The 14,698-nt window shown below is 33.8% G+C and overlaps 1 protein-coding gene across 1 annotated transcript; it reads left to right on the forward strand.

Moving 5' to 3' along the window:
* The first annotated feature begins 4,598 nt into the window (after positions 1 to 4,598).
* On the forward strand, positions 4,599 to 11,971 carry LOC112039003 (beta-glucosidase 17-like). The gene is made up of 13 exons (XM_024071833.2): positions 4,599 to 4,641; positions 4,742 to 4,811; positions 5,491 to 5,549; positions 5,725 to 5,800; positions 5,937 to 6,014; positions 6,102 to 6,189; positions 6,280 to 6,532; positions 7,359 to 7,474; positions 9,407 to 9,624; positions 9,875 to 9,906; positions 10,010 to 10,112; positions 10,216 to 10,318; positions 11,654 to 11,971. The coding sequence occupies exons 4-13, from the start codon at positions 5,740 to 5,742 to the stop codon at positions 11,865 to 11,867; spliced, it is 1,266 nt and encodes a 421-aa protein (XP_023927601.1). The 5' UTR covers positions 4,599 to 4,641; positions 4,742 to 4,811; positions 5,491 to 5,549; positions 5,725 to 5,739; the 3' UTR covers positions 11,868 to 11,971.
* Positions 11,972 to 14,698: the final 2,727 nt, after the last annotated feature.

Raw genomic sequence — 14,698 nt, forward strand, 5'->3', positions numbered from 1 at the left:
CTACACCCTATATTAAGTTAAACACTGACGGTAGTGCCATAAATAATCCAAGATTAGCCGGGGCTGGGGGTATTTTGTGAGATCATTCGGGAGAATGGATCTCGAGTTTCTCCCTTCACTTGGGCCTCGCATCAAATAATATGGCTGAATTGGCTGGTCCGACAGGGTTTGGCGCTTGCTTGGGATATGGGATTAAGTACATACAGCTTGAACTTGACTCTAGTGTGGTGCTAAATTGGTTAACTGATCACAATGTTACTTACCCTCCTAATATGTTACCTTTAATGTGTGATGGCAGGAATCTCATGGCCCGAGACTGGGAGATTCAGGTGCTTCACATGTATCGTGAAGCAAATGCTTGTGCAGATGCGTTGGCAAAGCGGGGAACTCACCAACAACACTTTTTTTTGTATATGGGTCATGTCCTAGTTTTGTATATGTGTACTATGTAAGGGATTTGGCAGGCCTCGGAGCAACTAGACTTTGTGCTCGAAGGCCCAATGTTGTTGCTATGTAAAAACTTTATCTTATAAATAATACTCCCATTTCCATCAAAAAAAAAATCAGAAATTAATTTATTGAGTATTGAGCAACGTGATCCAGATGACCCAAATACATATATAATTAAGCTTGATGATTACTTGCCTAGTTAACCAAATGACACTTTTAGTTGATTTTTATGTGAAAAAACAATAAATTACGTGCACTGAGAATGAGTAATGTAATTCAACAACTATATAAGTGTGCTAATTATACTTTGGTTGGCCAACACATTCATGGGGAGTTGGAGAAAGTCAGACATGGAAATTTATCATCATCATCATCTCTTTTGCTATGTGCTACTTGTTGTGGCCTATTTTCCTCTTTCACTGAAATTATAAGTCGGAGAGATTTTCCAGCTGGTTTCATATTTGGAGGGGCCTCAAGTGCTTACCACGTGTATATGTCATTGCAATAACACTAATATTTTACATGCTTTCTACACTAATTCTCTACGTTTTTATACTCATTTTATGTTTGGAGGGGCTCGCATTTACTCTATTCCACATTTAGTTTAAGTTAGAGTAAAATCAACCGATAATTTTAATTTGAAGTCTAAACAGCTCTTGTGTTCCACACAAATTCGAGCTTTCAATTGATATAAGAGCGGGTGCACTTATTGTGGTTTCATTACCTAAGTGTGATCCTAGACCCTTTTTGAGATGGATCCATCCCAATCGCTTAATGCTCCTCCATACTTTGATTGGAGCAATTATGCATTTTGGAAAGTCCGTATGAGGGAATTTCTATGTTCCATTGATGATAATGTTTAGGACGCTGTCAAGATAGTATGACTATGCCAAAGGCTACCAAATCCACATAGGATAAGGCAGCCCTTGTGGCAACTAACGCTAATAGCAAGGCTTTAAATGCTATTTTCTGTGGTGTCTCTCCTAACGAATTTCACAGGATCTCTCATGTTACAATTGCCAAGGAGGCATGGCAAATCCTGGAGATGACCTATAAAGGCACCAAAAAGGTGAAGGACACCAAGTTGCAAATGCTTACCACACGCTTCGAGGAGTTGAAGATAAGTGAAGACGAGTCATTTGACTTATTTTATGGGAAGCTAAATGAAGTGGTGATTAAGAAATTCAACTTGTGAGAAAAGACGGAGGACTCCAAGATTGTGAGGAAGATTCTACAATCATTTTCGAAGAGCTTCCATGCAAAGGTCACTGCCATCGAAGAGAGCAAAGACCTTGATGGGATTAAAATTCAAGAACTCATTAGTTCTCTTCAAACCTATGAGCTATCTCTACCATCTCAAAGGAAGAGCAAATCTCTTGCTCTCAAGATAATCAATGAGAGATTGGAAGCTTAAGACTCCTCGGATGAGGATGAGGTTGGAAAGGATGTGGCATATCTTACTAAGAACTTTCGTAAGTTCTTAAAGTTCAAGAGAGATGGGAAGTCGTTTGAGAATGGCAAATTCTCGAATTTCAAGAAGGAAAAGAAAGACTTCAAGAAGAAGGATGCAAAAGATTTCTCTCCATCTCAAATGGTCATGTCTTTGAGTGCAAAGGGCATGGGCATGTGAAGAAAGAATGCCCCACGTATTTGAAAGCAAAGGGTAAAGTTTTTGCAACTACCCTTAGTGACTCAGATGGCTCCAATTCAAATTCGGAAGAAAGTTGTGATGGAAAAGGAAACTACTCCACATTTATGGCCATTGCACCCATGGACTCATTAGAAGATTTAAGCCTTTTAGTGGAAGAACTCGGTGAGCACATCGAAGTAGAGTCTATGGGAATTGGGGAAGAATCCGATGATGAAGATGAAGGATCTAAGGGATTGCAAGAATCCTATAATTCTCTTCTTGAGAAAACAGGAAAGTATGCTAGAGTGGCTAGGGCAGCAATCAGAAAAATGAAGAAAGTTGAACAAGACTACAAAAGCATACTCGGGAGGTACAAAGAAACAAAAAGTGAAGTTGAGGTGCTAAATGGAGAACTTACGAAGGCCTACTCTAGGATCAAGTTTCTTGAGCTTAAAGTTATTCAAGCTAATGCCAAAGTGGAGCAAGTTGCCTCCAAGAAGCTTGATAAAGTGCTTGCTCATCAAAAGCGTTTTTTTTTTTTTTTAGAAAAGCAGCTTAGGATATACCGGAGAGAGTAGTTCAAGTGCAAATGTGTCCAAGGAGATGAAGTTTATTAAAGCTAAGGAACCAATGGTAGTGACTCCAAGTGTTGAGAATGTGAAGGTGGAGAAGAAGCCAAATGGAACTGCTCAAAAGCTTTTGACAAAATCTCAAAAACCATTTGTGGCCAAACTAAAGGCTAAAGGGAAGTCTCTCCCACAAAGAGGTCCTCAAGTTCAACATTTTTGCCACCATTGTGGAGTTCGAGGACACATAGGACATAACTGCTATAAACTTTACGCATTGAAGAAAGCAGATTCCCAAAGGCTAAAAGGACAAGGAAAGGGGAATTGGAACGCCAAGTAATCAAAAGGGCAAGAAGCTGATTCCAGTTTTGGTGATGTGATGAAGATAATAGATACCATCACTTCTTGTTTGGCAAACTTCAGCCAAAGGTTTGAAAATCACAGCTCCAGTACCCAATCCCCTAGGAAAATCACCCCAAATGCATGTGTTATGTGGGTGAAAAAGGGTACACATGTATAAGCATTAGATCATGTCCATGCATAAATTCTTCCTATATGTCATGACTTTGGTTGGTTGTTCGCTTATATATATATATATATATATTTTTTTTTTTTTTTTTTTCATTTTAGCATTAAAATATACTATAATTATCCATGGCTTGTCTGATATCTCATCCCAATTCTGAGGATGGCCTTGACTGGGCCTTATATGTGGTCTGGTATTGTAGTTTGGGGTCGGATTCCTTGCTTTACAAAACCCATTTCATCTACTCTTGGGAATTGGGCCTTCAAGGATTTTCCAAGTCCAAAAAGACGTGAAATCTATCTTGTTCAGCTCGTTATCTCGGCTTATAAAAAATTAGCCCCAAACAATCAACTATGGTGCAAAATTATGTACCTAACATTCTTAATCCCAATATGCACTTCATCTACTCAAAAACAGTAACGTGCTGTTGGTGAAATTTTTGTTTGTTGACGGTAAACAAGAAATTCATCATCATCAGTTGTTCTTCTACCTTTTGTCTTTGGCCTATTTTTATTGGTACAATAATTCTCTGCTAGTTTTATTTTCCACATGATTTTGGTGGATCGTCTGCCCAAAAGATAAAGGACTTGGAACACTGAAGGCAAGTTAAAATTCAGTTCATTTTTCTTACTCTGAGAGAGAGAGAGAGAGAGCAATGCAAGTTAACAGTGGTGATATGTAACATATGAAGACAAGTAAATACTGTTTTATTGTGCAATGTGCAGGTACAACTAGTCAAATTATCCATTCAAAAAAACTAGGAGTCAAATTACAGATCTTAATATTTACAATAAAACTCACTCCAAGGTAACTTAGTAAAGTTAAAAATTACGATATAATAAAATAGGCTCATGAGCTCATATCTCTAACATTTAAATTGTGTCTTTTCTTCTAAACCTTAGGGTTAATGGTGACTGATGAGAACATTATGGACACGCGAAGCAAGAAAAGTTGGTGTACATTGCTTCTTTCTAACATTATCTTTGGAGCCACGGACTAGTTTGGGATAGCAACAAATTAAATGCATGATAATAAACGGCCACCAAGACCTATAGGAATGCTGGAAGATTGGTAGGATACAAGTACTTTTAGACACAATCAAATTCAGAAATTAATTTATTGAGTATTGAGCAACGTGATCCAGATGACCCAAATACATATAAAATTAAGCTGATGATTACTTGCCTGGTTAACCAAATGACACTTTTAGTTGATTTTTATGTGAAAAAACAATAAATTACGTGCACTGAGAATGAGTAATGTAATTCAACAACTATATAAGTGTGCTAATTATACTTTGGTTGGCCAACACATTCATGGGGAGTTGGAGAAAGTCAGCATGGAAATTTATCATCATCATCTCTCTTTTGTAGTGCTCTTGTTGTGGCCTATTTTCTCTTTCACTGAAATATAAGTCGGAAGATTTTCCAGCTGGTTTCATATTTGGAGGGGCCTCAAGTGCTTACCAGGTATATATGTCATGCAATAACACTAATATTTTACATCTTTCTACACTAATTCCCTATGTTTTATACTAATATTATGCGTTCTCTTCATTTCTATTGGAAGTATGAAGGGGCTGCATATCAACATGGAAAAGGACCTAGCATATGGGACACTTTCACCAGGGAACATCCAGGTCTCTCTCTCTCTCTCTCTCTCTCTCTCTCTCTCTCTCTCTCTCTCTCTCTCTCTCTCTCTCTCTCTGTGCATATGGGACACTTTTAATCAACATGAATGTACAAATGTGCAAACAAAGGCAAAACAAGCAGCTACTAGCTAGTTCTCCAGGCTAACCTACACTTGCGTCACTAAGAGAAAGAAAACCATTCACAGTAATTAGTGATTCACTAAGAGTATACTGTTAATTACAACTTACTAGTAAAAGTTAATTGTTAAAAAAAATAATTAGAACTAACTTTCCCTAGTTATTGTCAAAGACAGAAATTGGGGTCCTCCAAAGCCTGCATAGTGCTTTGTTTTGGATAAGAATTTTGACTTTTAGGTAAGTAGAGTATCTGCTCCACAGACCAAAGAAGATTTCCCTTTGTAAATCAGCTTCATCATCTCATTTTTAGGTAAGTAGAGTAATGCACCCATATATTGTAGAAAATGGGTTGCATACTCGTGTACTTAGTATAATGCATATTATAATCACACGGGGATCAACATATGTGACTTGATTCCTTTTGTGATTAAAAGAAAAATCAATTTTATGTCTATTTACTACTATAGTTTGATGTATAACGATTTTATTTGGAGTACCAATTAACTCATTAGTAAGGATTTTTTTGAGAAATTTTATGGTGTCATTACAGAAAAAATTGCGGACCATAGCACCGGGGTTATAGCTGAAAATTTTTATTATCACTTTAAGGTATGGTCCATATGATTATATTCTATTAGTTTCTTACACACACACAAAAGATTCTATCCCTAGCTACCCTTCTACACATCCACTATATTGCAGTTGAATTTCTGTTTTCTTTCTTTTACTTTTGTCTTTTCCTTTTTGCATTAAACTAATGAAAAGACTGGAAAAATGTTTTCAGGAGGACATAGCTCTGATGAAAGAAATTGGTTTAGACTTCTTTAGGTTCTCCATCTCATGGCCCAGAATACTACCTAGTAAGGCCATTGCTCAACCTTTGCTATATTTTGTGAAATCAATTTAAAAGGATTAGGCATAATTTCATAACCTTTTTATATGGTAATATTCCAAGTAACATGTAATCTTATTTATAAAGCCTAAGTTTGTCTTTAGAAGGAAAACTCAGTGGGGGAGTGAACCAAGAAGGGGTCACATTCTACAATAACCTCATAAATGAGCTACTGTCTCAAGGTGAAATTTCATTCTCCCTTTCACATGCTACTCATAAAGCTAACCACATGCTACTCTTCTTAATATTGACTATAGTTAATTAATTAGGTTTAAAACCGTTCATAACTCTATTCCATTGGGATGTTCCACAAGCCCTTGAAGATGAGTATGGTGGATTCTTGAGCCAAAACATAGTGTAAGTTTCAAATTACACATTAAAATCTATTATGCAATTAGTATATACATAATCTGACTAATTAACAATTAATTAATCTTTTATAATTAGGGATGATTATTGCAACTATGTGGACTTTTGTTTCAAAGAATTTGGTGATAGAGTGAAGTATTGGATCACAATTAACGAGCCAAATATATTTACCATTGGGGGGTACGCAGACGGCACCACGGCACCTGGTCGATGTTCAAACTATATCGGAAATTGCACGCATGGGAACTCCGGAATAGAACCCTATATAGTGGGACATAATTTTCTTCTTTCCCATGCAGCTGCTGTGAAATTGTATAGGGAAAACTATCAGGTTTGTGCTTTTAACAATTATCAATTTAAAGATGATATACCAACTTATGACTCAATAATATTTAATAAGCCATGTTTGTGTGAGAGAGATTGTGTTTAGCAATACAAGGTTGTGCTTTAAATTACAAAGAACACTAACCTGGTAGATTTGCTCTATTAATACCAAGCAAGTCAATATCATATGGGTATTAGCCATACTAGGAAAATATACCGTACCAGCCATTAAATTAATACCGGTACTCCTTCAAAATGTACAAAAAAAGCTATGGGTTGCACCTGGGATATTTCGGGTGTTTTAGCCAATATTGGCATTTTGGCTAATACAAAAATAAATAAATAAATAAATAATTTAAAAACATGTTATTTAAACTAATATATTGGTGATTCTCAACAACAACAACAACAACAACAACAAAAAACCCTAATATATTGGTTAATATATTTAAGCTTATAAAATATGTGGATATTAAATTTTATGTTGATAAAAATAAAAGTTAATATATTCATACTTAAATAAATACACACACATATATAAATGGAAATATATAAATAGCAGTAATCTTGAAACGGTACACTAGTATAACCGGTATCATTCTCCTCGCCAAACCGAAACAACCTCTTGTATGAAAATGATTTCCTTGATTAATGCCTATAAAACTATCCTAATCCTTCTAAAGGAAAAAAGAGATAATCTATTGTACTTCAATATTTATTTATTCTTAGTATGGAAAAAAGAGGGTTCACAATATTGCAAAAGTTACTTTCAAAATAAAAATGTCTTATAATATATTTTATTGGATAGGATATTCTGAATTTGATATTTGTAGGCTTCTCAAATGGGAGAAATTGGCATTACTGTATCAAGTCGTTGGATGCTGCCCAAATACCAAACAGTTGCTAGCACCAAGGCTGCCTTTAGAGGTCTCGATTTTTTGTTTGGATGGTAAGTTTTATGACTTAATTTTATACAAGATTTATTAATTCCTATAAACAAACACATTTTTCTTCATAGATATTTGCAAAACGCGTGTATTTTTTTGCTTGAAATAAAGGTAGTTAAGACTTAGAAGAAGCATCATAAAAACAACAAAAGCATAATAAGCATAGCCATTATAATTCAAGTGGCTGGATTTCAATTTTGAATACATTGTAATCCCTTCTATTATGGACCTTATGGTTCATCGACTCCATCCATAATTGTTTGGTTTGAGAATAATGCATGGTATGGTATCTTACTAATTAATATTAACAAAAACAAAACAAAAAAAAACAAAAAAGGTCAATCTATATATTTGCCTTCCTCTGTTTTTAAACTCTAGTGAGAATGCCAAGGTTAGTCTTCGTTCATATTCTTTACTAACAACTTTAAGTCATGTTGCTCTCATAAATCGCTCATCTACTAGTTTAATGTGCATTCAATTTTTTAATCGCAGCTTAATTTTAGAGCAAGGATCTGAGTACATGATGCATTCACTTTTGCAATTGTGCACATTTTTATTTTTATCATGTGTTTTGTGTGTGTGTTTTTTTTGGGGGGGGGTGGCGCGGGCGATGAGGAAGTGCTTGCTAACAAGCATGGACGGAACAATCATTGGACTAGGGGGCAATCTCCCCACAACCCCCCCCCCCCCCNNCTCCCACCAACCCCCCCCCCCCCCCACTAATTTTTTTTTTTTAAATTTGATTATATATATGCATACTAATTCTAGCAATTTTGTTATATAAAATTACATTTTGTTTCCCTTAAATAATATCATTGATTCTTTTAAAGCATAATATTACCCACAAACTTTTTTACAGCATTTTTACAAACTGTTTTAATAACAAATTCTTATTGGTTCACATAATGAGCCCACCATTCTCATTGTTTTTTTACTTACTAGCACCCACTTATCATAGCAGTAATTTATAATTTAAAAAAAAAAAATTGTAACTCTAGCATTTTTCTCATTTTAGTGACCATAAAAAAAAATTTATAAATCTAAAATGTAAAACAAAATATACAAGCCCAAAAAAATAACTCAACAACAAAAATTACTAATAGTAAAACTAAAAGAAATTAAGCTCAATTAACTAATTTTATCCAAAATAAACAACCCTCTAAAAAATTCTAAACAAAAATAATTTTGTTCTTATCCACACAAAAAAATTAAGAATAAAAATAAAAAATCTCAGCAGTTAAATATTAGCAAAGTCAAAGGTTGAAATCACTGTATATAGCCAACACTAAAGCCACTCTCTAACTCAAAGTTCTGATTCCGTCCTTGCTAACGAGTAGGATTGGGAGATATTTCCAAACAACCAACAAGATCATTGTCCTAACCTAGCTGAGGAGCCCCCAACAGTTCGAGAACAATGCCTCACAAGATTCCACCGAGTAAAATCCCTCAATCCACTCTCCAAGCTTATAGAAGAAAAAAAATAAAGGACAACCCAAGCAAGGAAGCTTGGTTACGCCAAGGAAAGGCAATATATCCTCCTTTTTTTTTTTGGGGGGGAAGACAACCCATAATGGGTATAAATATCCCCTTTGTTCGCACAAGAAAAGGACAGCAAAATGAGAAAGAGAAAACTTATATTTGAAAACTTAAAATGGCTAATTGAAATGTAGTTTTTCGTAGTATTAGGAAACTTATATTTGATAAGGGAAATTTATCAGAATACGGTTGTTTATATATAAGGGTGTGGATATAGTTAGGGGTGATGAAATTTGAACTCTAATATTATTTTCCATGAAAACACCAAAACCGGCTAGTTGAACTGCAAATCTCTTGGCAATTTAGCTTTTAGATTAAGTAATTAAGGTCGTGTCTCAATGTATTGTATCAAACCCTCATATAGAGACTTGTTATTATTTCTATTATTATTTGTGTAGGTTTGTTGATCCAGTTATATTTGGTGACTATCCTGAGACCATGCAAGCTTTGGTGGGGACTCGACTGCCCATATTTACTGAATCACAATCCAAGATGCTAAAGGGTTCTATAGATTTCCTTGGAGTAAATTACTACACTGCAAGATATGCAGATGACTCTACTTCTTCTAGTAGCGTCAACTTAAGTTACACAACAGATAGCCACGTAAATCTAACCAGTTAAGCTCAAAATCCATAACTTTGATTTATATTTAGGGTGATGCAAAGAATACATATTACAATTTTTATAAAAATGAGTTGTCATTAGTCATCTAAAAGTATTCAAGCATTTATTTTGTTGAGTTGGCATAAATCATATCCATTGTCCCCTCAATTTGTAAATCCTTTGTAGTAAAATTTATAGTTGCATTTGCATTTTCCTCGTATTTTTTCCTAACACTCATGTCGTCAATCTATTTGACGCCACAGCGGAGAAGGATGGCATTCTTATTGGTCAACCGGTTCTCTCTCTCTCTCTCTCTCTCATGTTTGAATATAAAGAATATTGTACTTCTTGTATATACTAAAAAAAAAAAAAAACCTATGTAAATAATGGTTTTGTAGACCGCTGCCGACTGGCTTTTCATTTATCCAAGAGGAATTCGAGAACTTATGCTATACATAAATAAAAAATACAACAATCCGCCTATTTTCATTACAGAAAATGGTAAGAAACTATCTTCATCCTTCTATGCTTTCAGTTTCAGTAGTGTAATTGAAATTTTTATTTGTAACTAAATCAAATATACATATACATTAATACTTTTCAGGAGTTGCTGATAATGGCTCATTGCCGATTCAAGAGGCTCTCAATGATAGCTTAAGGATAAATTACTACCATAGTCATCTGTCAAATCTCTTGAAGGCTATAAGGTGAGTTGCTATGCATATAGTATTGGGAATTTTTTTTTTTTTTTTTTTTTCTTATATAGGTAGATAGTGGGAGTGAGAGAGGTGTGCTGGTTTAAAGTACAAACATGTGACACCCTAAATGATGCCATTATGACTGGATGATCACCAAAACCTTAGTGTTAAATATATTATATGTGTGTGAATTAAGGAAAGTACCACCAAAGTGATCTATCAATTCTCTTAAAGGCTATAAGGTGAGTGACTATGCATAAATGTGTGGAGGGATAGTGGAGTTCGAAGCAGAGGCATGGGGCATCATAAATGATGTTATTATGACAATTGAATTAGCATTTAAACCCTAATGTTGGATATATTATATATGCATGAAATAAGGAAATGCTATAATACCCACAACTTTTTAGATATGGTATCTCTACTAATAACAAGATTTCTCATGACATAATTTTGTCATATTCGTTAGTTACTTACATCACATTGAGCACTAATTAATTTTCTTATATTCCTTCTTTTTTTTTTTTTTTAACTATGATATGGTCAATTATGATAGTTTTTACCTCAAATCTGATGGTAGGTTCAATCACAACACTTAATAACTCTTTTCTATTTCTTAATTTTGTAATAATTGTAAACATGCAGTAATAGGGTCACACGCGACAGTAACTTTTTTATATTTGCATATCACATTCAACAGTAACTCTACACTAGATATCATAACTCCAAAAATATTGGAGGAACTATGGACCCACATGAGTTAAAGTTCTGCATAAAATTAAAATTAAAAAAATAATGTATAACTTAATTAGAACCAAATCCATATACTATAAACTTTTATTAATGGTTAATTTATCTATGCTATGATAATGTTAACCCTCTGGCTCTCATATTACTCCTATACTCCTACTTTCATCTGAACTATCAATATACGATTACACTTAATACCTTATAAACTATCAAAACGTATGATTGACCCCTCAAAGTTATAACTTTGTTTCAATGTCCTCTCTACCGTCTATTTTGGTATTAAGTATTACAGAATTTCGCACTAAAAACCATATACTCCTCTTTAAAATAGACAACTAAGGGATAAATTGATTTTTCAACGCTAAATTCAGTTAACGTTAATACGAAAACAAACGAAAAATTGTTAAATATAACGTATTTTTAAAATTTGGGGTAAGGGGGGGGAGTGTTGATCATCCGTTTTAATAGCTCATGGGTTAAGGGTAATTGGAGTAATAATTTAGGGTGGAAAAGTGTAATATTATCTCTCTCTCTCTCTCTCTCTCTCTCTCTCTCTCTCTCTCTCAAAAACATTAACGATTATGGTTTTGGCAGGGCTGGGGTTGACGTGAGAGGATACTTTGCGTGGTCAGTTCTTGATGACTTTGAGTGGAGTTCTGGTTATACTCTTCGGTTTGGCATCACTTACATAGATTACAAAAATGGGCTGACAAGATACGTGAAACGCTCTGCTCTATGGTTCAAAAATTTTCTCCAAAAGAAAAATGTCATCAAAAGCGAGCCTTTGTTGTACATGAGTAGTAATTGAATTTTGAGCAACTGGTTTGTTGTATGTTGACCTAATTGTTTCGCTGTATCCTCCAGCATGCACTTATTCTGAAAATCAGTTCTAAATTTCTATGTAGCGTATTATAATAGGGGTCTCCCAGTTTCTTAATTTGGGTCTAAAGATGATAAGAGACAAACAATCTGGTATTAATTCTTGTTGCTAAAGATAAGTAAACCTACTTATCTCAAGCAGATTTGAAGTCATTTGAAGATTGAGTTATTCAATCAACTTCTTGACTAAACACAATACATAACTAAACTATTTTGGATGCAATCATCATTAAAACTTGTTTTGATACAAAAATTTATCAACACAACTTAAAACATAACTGTCATGAGATTGGGCAATGAAATAATTTTTCTCATTTATCAAAAAATAATAATAATCTATGTTGGGATCCTTTTTGTTGTCACACACATGTTTGGTTTTGATTTTCTAGTACTCTTTCTCCCTAAACTCCAAAGCACTTTGTGCATAGGGAAGTGTCAATTAAATTACAAGGCTCTTGACGAATAATAATCCTCAATTAATAATGAGCTATAAATGAGGGAAAGAAAAAATTAGGTGCAATAAGCTAAAAAGACTTGATCGTGTGTCAAGTAATATTTTTTAAGTGCAATAAGCTAACTTGGCACACAATGATTAGAGGGTGTAAAACAAGAGTTTTACATCCAATCTGTATTGAATTTAATCACTTCTTATTATACTACTATATTAAGGAAAGACTTAGCTCTAGACCTGTTTAGAACATTGGGTATTAGCATAACTCAAACTTTGGGTAGAGAAGTTTATGGGTGGTTAGGATGATTATGTTTATTGTCAAGTAGAGCAATTTGGTTTGCCCAATTCAATTTGGCTTGTTGGTATAAGAGTATTGGCATCTTTTGGAGTTGATAAATTTTTGGGTTTATGACAGTGGACATTAACTGTGATTAGGCTAGCATATTGGGCATGTTTGGTCTCTAATTTCAAACTCACATTTTTACATTTTAAACAACATTACACACTTTTTCAGCCACACGTATTTCAAAAAACTACAAAAATCTCATCTCAAACTACTCTACCAAACACCCCCAATTTATATGCGCATATAAGGTTGCAAATGAAGTTTATATCTTGAAGTGCAAAGTGCAAATATCTTCCCCATACAATTGGGCTTTCTACGTATGCATAGCTTCCATGGGCTTTACAAACACTCCAAGCCCACTTACAAAATTATCCCCATAAGACCCAAAAATAATTTGGAAAAACACCCTCTCTTAGGGTCCATTGGTTTGGGGAGTGGAAAAGTGGGAGGATAAAAGATGGAGAGATAATAGAAAAGTGAAATGATAGAAAAGATTTAGTTTTCTCTTGTATGTGTTTGGTTAGGAGGGTAGAAAAGTGGAGGGGTGGAAAACTCTTTTATTTGGTTGAGAAGAAAAGTGAGAGGATAGAAAATAAAGTTTATATAAAATTACCATTATATCCAATTTAGGTAAAACAAAAATAATACATTATATTTTTATTAAAAAAAATATGTATGAATGATTTCTTCATTAAAAAAAAATAAAATAAAAAGAGGATAAGAAGTTCAAGAACCCAAAAAAAAATTCTATTAAAAAAAATAAAAAAATAAAAAAACCAAAACAATTGAAAAAAGAAAGGGTGTTTTACGTACACAAAAGAAAAGAATTAAAAAAAAAGGAAAAAAAAAAAACGGAAGAAAAGACAAGGAAATTGAAAAAAGAAAGGGTGTTTTACGTACACAAAAGAAAAGAATTAAAAAAAAAAGGAAAAAAAAAAAACGGAAGAAAAGACAAGGAGTCAAGGACCTGATTCACAAGTCACAAGCACGCAAGTTCCCATAGTAAAATAAATAAATAAAATAAAATAGAAAAGAGAAAAAACTTACATATAACACATCAAGGGGGTAAATATGTAATTCAAGTGCTAAGCCCTACTTTTCTCTCTTTTCTTCCCACTTTTCCTCCCAAATCGGGAGGATAAATATTTGTGGGCCCGGGTGGATTTTTTCTCCAATATTTTCCATCCTTTGTGTTTTCTCTCCCAAACCAAACAAGGGAAAACATCATTTTCTTCCCTGTTTTCCACTCTTCCTTTTCCATCCTTCCTATTTTCACTCCAACCAAACGAAGCCTTAGTCTCCAAACCAAAATTCTCATTCTTTTTCCCTTGGGCTTTCTATGGGCTTGGTCCATTTAAGGAAAAGTAGAAAGATGATGATTTGGGCTTAGACCCAGATAATAGTATTATTCCCAAAAAAAAAAAAAAAGTTTATGGAATTTGTATTTATCAGAAAATTATAAGATACTTTTGAAGTATCATAAATGAATATTCCCCTATCACATGATTACTAAATCTTATCATAAATTTAATTAGTAAGATCTACTATTATTTGAGAGTAGCAAGTACATATTTATGATACTTCTTGAATTTTCTATAATTATCCGTTACTTGTCTCATCCTAATAAATCAATCAATCAATCATCAATTTATATAAATAGAGATTTCATGTGGGAAAGCATGAGGTTTTGCCATATGACTCTCTTCTTGAGAATTCTCTCGCATTAAAAGATAATGACTCCTTTTGTACTAAATTGACATTAATTAAAAGATAATGCCCATTTGCTTCCTTTGTTTCATTGTTTCAAGACTAGACACCAATTAAAAGATAATAACTCTTTGTTTTCTTTAGTTCATTATAATAATAGTTTAATAGAAAGCATATAAACAAAATATGGTACTACTTCATTAATAATTATAAAATTAAAGCCAAAGAGAAAGAGTTACATATAGAATTAGATTTA

Source organism: Quercus suber, unplaced genomic scaffold, assembly GCF_002906115.3.
Source record: "Quercus suber isolate HL8 unplaced genomic scaffold, Cork oak 2.0 scaffold_154, whole genome shotgun sequence".
Lineage (NCBI taxonomy): Eukaryota > Viridiplantae > Streptophyta > Magnoliopsida > Fagales > Fagaceae > Quercus > Quercus suber.

Excerpts from the sequence above, each read along its gene's own strand:
- LOC112039003 (XM_024071833.2), top strand. The coding sequence starts at position 5,740 with ATGAAAGAAATTGGTTTAGACTTCTTTAGGTTCTCCATCTCATGGCCC. Across the intron at positions 7,475-9,406 it reads CTCGATTTTTTGTTTGGATG|GTTTGTTGATCCAGTTATAT; the intron begins GTAAGTTTTATG and ends TTATTTGTGTAG. Across the intron at positions 10,319-11,653 it reads AATCTCTTGAAGGCTATAAG|GGCTGGGGTTGACGTGAGAG; the intron begins GTGAGTTGCTAT and ends TGGTTTTGGCAG.